Source organism: Cynoglossus semilaevis, chromosome 16 (genome assembly GCF_000523025.1).
Source record: "Cynoglossus semilaevis isolate Cse_v1.0 chromosome 16, Cse_v1.0, whole genome shotgun sequence".
In the NCBI taxonomy this organism is placed as follows: domain Eukaryota; kingdom Metazoa; phylum Chordata; class Actinopteri; order Pleuronectiformes; family Cynoglossidae; genus Cynoglossus; species Cynoglossus semilaevis.
Genome location: NC_024322.1, coordinates 16701837 through 16707339, shown reverse-complemented (window position 1 = coordinate 16707339; position 5503 = coordinate 16701837). Strand labels below are relative to the sequence as shown.

At 42.1% G+C, this 5503-nt stretch overlaps 1 protein-coding gene across 1 annotated transcript in view; it reads left to right on the top strand.

Moving 5' to 3' along the window:
* pcbp3 (poly(rC) binding protein 3) overlaps nt 1-5503 on the top strand; it is a 28969-nt gene that overhangs the window by 18232 nt on the left and 5234 nt on the right. Inside the window, exons 2-11 of the mRNA XM_008329030.3 lie at nt 2029-2091; nt 2757-2880; nt 3338-3445; nt 3534-3741; nt 3900-3923; nt 4376-4408; nt 4502-4618; nt 4926-5057; nt 5173-5301; nt 5409-5483. Of these exons, the coding sequence (XP_008327252.1) occupies nt 3667-3741; nt 3900-3923; nt 4376-4408; nt 4502-4618; nt 4926-5057; nt 5173-5301; nt 5409-5483 (585 nt within the window). The 5' untranslated portion in view covers nt 2029-2091; nt 2757-2880; nt 3338-3445; nt 3534-3666. The remainder of the gene's footprint in view (nt 1-2028; nt 2092-2756; nt 2881-3337; nt 3446-3533; nt 3742-3899; nt 3924-4375; nt 4409-4501; nt 4619-4925; nt 5058-5172; nt 5302-5408; nt 5484-5503) is intronic.

Below are 5503 nucleotides of genomic sequence, written 5' to 3'. Positions count from 1 at the left end.
GAATACCTGCCATCCAGCACTGAGATATACTTCAGGCGGAGCCCCCTCCCGCCCCCCACCCCCTCCGGTTGACGCCTTGATTGCCTTGTCGTGGCTGGCCTGCTGCTCATGCAGGCGTGGACTGTCCAATCAGAGAACTGACCTCAGAAGGTCACAGAGCCCCGGCCACTGGACGGACCCTCGGTGAAGGGGTCAATGGAAAAAATACCCTGCCAACATAAAATACCTGCTCAGCTCATAATAAACGTCATGATGCTCCGCCCATCAGTTAGTGACGGTTTAGGGAGCGTCAGCAGTTACTGAGACTGATCTACAACTTTAGGGAACACCTCCCCGGTCCCCAAACTTTTTTTTCTCTCTGCCTCTCCTCGGTCGTGGCTCCAATAATATAAAGCCAACACGTACGCGTCTACTCTAGCGGTGAGCCGATCACAGATCTATAAAAACACTGGCAGGAGCTGAAAAGTCCATGGAGATGATTGGCGGTTATTGTGACTACTTCCTGTTTATACATCTGTGAAGCTGACGGATATTGATATCGTCAAGACTCGGTGAATTTTTTAAAAATGAAAAATTATTTTAGACTTCATCCTGGTAGTATTCGAGTCTTAAAAACGCAGTATTTTGAAATATTATTGGATTATCTTTAAATGAAGAAAATAATTTTGAAAAAAAAGGCAGGATTTTGTTTGAATCGCAGAGGCCGGGTACCAAATGACCCATGGACCAGTACCCTCAATAACCCCCCCCCACCCACTCCATACCAGAGATGAGAAATGACTTCTCAGATTTGTTAATTAATAGATTTTTTTGTTTGTTTTGTTTTGTTTTTTGAGGATCGACGTTCCAGGCTGAGTCATGAAGTTGTGAGCAACAAATGTTCAGCAACATTTCACCGGGGATTTTTATTTATTTATTTATTTTAACATAAACTCTTCTGATGTTGTGACTGTAGAATTTGTGCTGAACTTTCCAGACGTTGTTCTCTTACTCTGTGAGTTTTTCCGACAGAAACACCTCATAAATCCCAGAATGCAGCAGTCAGGGAGGCTGCTGCACACTCTGCAGTAAACACACCGACTAAATCCTCCACACGACTGACACACACACACACACACACGCACACACACTCCTCAAAGCAAAGGCTTTTAACGACTGACACCTGAGTGATGAGACGTTCGTTTTTATGAATGTAGAGTTGACTGAGCCAGCGTTTCAGCAAAGCGGCGATTGACAGGGGGCGCTAAAGCTCCTCGGATTGGCCTTTGTGTTGAAGTGACCAGTGAAGAGCTGTTCCTGTTTACAGCCATAAAATATGTGTGTGCGCGTGCACGTGCGTGTGTGTATTTATGCTCGCTAATGCATTTGTGGCCGTTTTGCTGTGTGTGCACTGCAGGTGTGTGTGAGAGAGAGAACGTCTGGGTTTTTTATTTATGTAATTTTCTTTATTTGACTGATTGATGGCCCACCGCAGCAGTTGTCATTGTTTCTGCTAATTTCTTTCTTTGAATGACTGATGACCCACCGCAGCAGTTGTCATTGTTTCTGTCATGTTCATAAATAATCCCACGATCCAAAGGTTCAGGTTTTATAGACGATTCTCTGCTGCCCTTCTCTGTCCATTTTTAGAACTACACTTTCAGTGTAGATATACAGTACATACAGACAACAACAGAAGATTATGACGTAATTGTTTTTTTCTTACTTAACCCACGTGCGTGTTCTCATTTGTGTGTTAACCTCTTTACATCGGTTCGATTCCCGGTCTTTCTGTAAATATGAGTGTGAATTGTTGGTCTTTAACCGTGACCCCTGACCCCAAGAACCTAAAAATAATTAAACTGTAGAAAATGATTCAATTCCTCTGGGTGAGCTGTGTTATATAAAGCGCCAGCAGAGGGCAGTCGTCGCTTTCAATAGCAGTTCCACTGCACTTAACACTCACACCTGTGTCTGTGTTCTAATGACGTCGCCCCGCAGTTGGAAACTTCCGTCATTTTAACGACATTTATTCTCTGTTTGTGGCAGATCCACCGATAGAAGCTTCGTATCTGATTGGCTCTGACGCGCCTGTTGGTGAGGAGCAGTGACGTAAGTCAAAGTGATTCTATTAAATCCGCTACAACACAAATCGCTAATGAAGTTCATTGTACGTTGGTCCATTTCCGGTACTTCACAGACCGAAGTCCAGTGTAAGTTTGACACAGTTTAACTACAGTATGTTTGTGATTTACTGCTCTATATTATTAGGAAATTAATTATAAACATTTTAGCTTCTTTTCTACAGTTTGTCAGTCAGTGGTCACTGTGGTCAACTATAGTTTTTTCAACGGTTGCAGCACTTGCTAGTAAATAGCATATAGTACGTATTTTAATTTTTCCTTTACGACACTGTACAAAAGTTTAAGACAGGCTCGTACAGACCCCCCCAACCTCCACCCCCCACAAAACAAAAAACAACGTTTTTTTCCTGTTTTTTACTGCTGACACGGAGAAAACAAACTTTTCCCAGAAATGCTAACGTCGTTGTCATCAGTATTGATGACGTCAGTGCTGTGAGAGTAGACGGCCATTGTTTTTCCCCTCATCAGTAAATACAGATCATTACACTGTTCTGTCTGATGTGTTCACCGGCTGACTGGGGGGGGTGCGGGGGGGGCAGAAGAGGAAACACACTGACACCTGTTCAACAACACTGCCACCAGGTGGCTGTCGCTGTGATTGACTTTGTTGTCTTCACCTTCTGATCTCCTCAGGTGCAACCATAAAAACAAACAAAAAAAAAAACCCATCTGACTCTCATTCTGCTGGACAGCTGCCGGCCACAGGTCACATGACCTGGAAGAAAAAAACCCAGAAGACCTCTGGGATTGCTCTTTGGTCAGACGCCATTTTCTTTTGTTCTTAACAATTGTGACATGAGTGATGTGTGACTATATTTAGGAAGAAAGGCGTCGGTGCTGACGGCCTGAGAATTTATTGATTCAACGTAAGAAACAGAACGTGCGGAAAAGTCTTTATAAAGAACATTGTGGTCGAAAAAACACAATGTAAATAAATGACCTCGACTGAAATGATCAATGGGAACAGCCCCAAATATATATACATATACAGTATATATGTACACTATGTATGAATGTATATAAAAATATATATATGGTATATACACGCGTAGATATGTTTTTATGAATATATAAATATACATATATGTATTTATATATTCATAAATACATATGTGTGTATAATTTGAAATGGTTTTCATTCAAGAAATCATCATTCTTGATTTTTTTTTTTAATTTTATACACATTCATCAGTTTTTTTCTCTTCTGTCTGCAGCGTGGGCCGGCAGTTCACCAAAAGGAAAGTCAAAACGTTGAAGATGAAAAGATGAACTGAGCAGCGTGTGTCCTATGTTCACGGCACTCACACTCAAGCAGAAACCTGGTGAGATAACAGTCGTTACCATGTGACACGTGTCCACTCACAGCTGGTGTTCCTGATGATTTGACGTATTTGTTAACCTTTTCCTCAGGTGGTTACAGGCGAAGTGTGACTTAAAGGTGTGTCGTTCTGTGGATGGCACCTGATTGGTTGGCTGGAACGTCACACTCCTTACTCTCTTCTGACCAAACCCTTATTCCAGGACCGGACTCACCTGGTCCACCATGGAGCCCATCAAGGTCCAGTCGGATGGGGGTCTCAACGTCACCCTCACCATCCGTCTTCTCATGCACGGAAAAGTAAGAACTCCACCGCAGATCCAGACTCACAGAGAGCACTAGACTTCAGTCTGTACCGTAAACCTCGTAATAGACAAAACCTTCTCTGTAACACAAGAATGAAAATGTACATTTACATAAATGTTTTGTAACTATATATATCGTCTGTTCATTTGCAGGAGGTGGGAAGTATAATAGGAAAGGTATGTACATCTGTAGTACATGAAGTATGTGCTATACATCAGTGTTTCCCAACTGTTTTTTGCTGTACATCAGTGTTTCCCAACTGTTTTTGAGCCACAGCACACCACCAAACAAAAAGTATATGTAATAAAATAAATAAAATAATTAAAATAATAATGAAAAATGTTCTAGTTTAAATATACTCACAATTCACTAAAATCTCAGCCTGTTTAGTTGAAAAGAACACGCATATACTGGCAGGAATTGAAGAAAGACACTCTCTAAGATCTCTTCTTCAACAGCTCTGACTATCTTTTGTTTTAGTTTTCTTAGCCATCTGCTGCCACCTAGTGGACAAGTATTTAATTGCTCTCCCTGTCCCGTATTAACAAACAGTGAAACAATATTTGCAATATATAAATAATGTTTTTTAGACCTATGAAGTGAAATTGCTTTACCTTTCTTTTTCCAGAAGGGGGAGACAGTGAAAAAAATGCGTGAAGAGGTGAGTACCATAAGAACTGGTACTGTATGTAAACGTAAAATCATGTTGAATATATAAAATGGTTCTGACCCAAATACTGTTCTGCTCCTCCAGAGCGGGTCACGGATCAACATCTCCGAGGGCAACTGTCCAGAGAGGATCGTCACCATCACTGGACACACCGACACCATTTTCAAGGCTTTCGCCATGATCGCCTACAAATTTGAAGAGGTGCCACCAGACTCAGGGTTTTACCTTTGGTCTCAAATATAGAAAATCCTTCTTCAACTACGTGTAAAAATCAATGTTTGTTTAGTCCAGCAGGTGCATGCTGCCATCTAGAGACTTTCACTTTCATATGCAGCTGTTTTTCCCCAAAACTATTTTTAGATCACACATCATTTGGTGAAACCTAGTCATTGCATCATTTCATTATTGGAGGAAAAAACAATAACAATTCTTACAGATGTTACATAATTATGCTAATATCAGGCTGATATTATTATATATTATATATTTTGTTTTCTTGTTTTCCCAGGACATTATCAACTCCATGAGCAACAGCACAGCCACCAGCAAGCCGCCCGTCACCTTGAGGCTCATCGTACCAGCCAGTCAGTGTGGCTCGCTCATAGGAAAGGGCGGCTCCAAAATAAAAGAGATGAGAGAGGTGGTGTGAAACCGCTGCTCTGCTTTGGCATTCTAATACATGTGAAGATGACAAATGGTCAGCACTCTTGCCTTACAGCTGAAAGGTCACTGGTTCCCTGTCCCGTCTGCTCCAGTCCACAGGAGCCCAGGTGCAGGTAGCCGGGGACATGCTGCCCAACTCCACCGAGCGTGCGGTGACAATCTCCGGGACACCAGAAGCCATCATCCAGTGTGTCAAACAGATCTGTGTGGTCATGCTGGAGGTATATGGAGTATATATATGTCCAATATATGTTTAATGTTTGATTGACACATGGAAAGAAAGAAAGATGGATGGATGGAAGACCAACTCTTTTCCTTTTTTTTCCAGTCTCCACCAAAAGGTGCCACAATCCCTTATCGTCCAAAGCCGGCGGCCACCCCGGTGATTTTCTCTGGAGGGTGGGTAAGAACACGGCTGTTTAA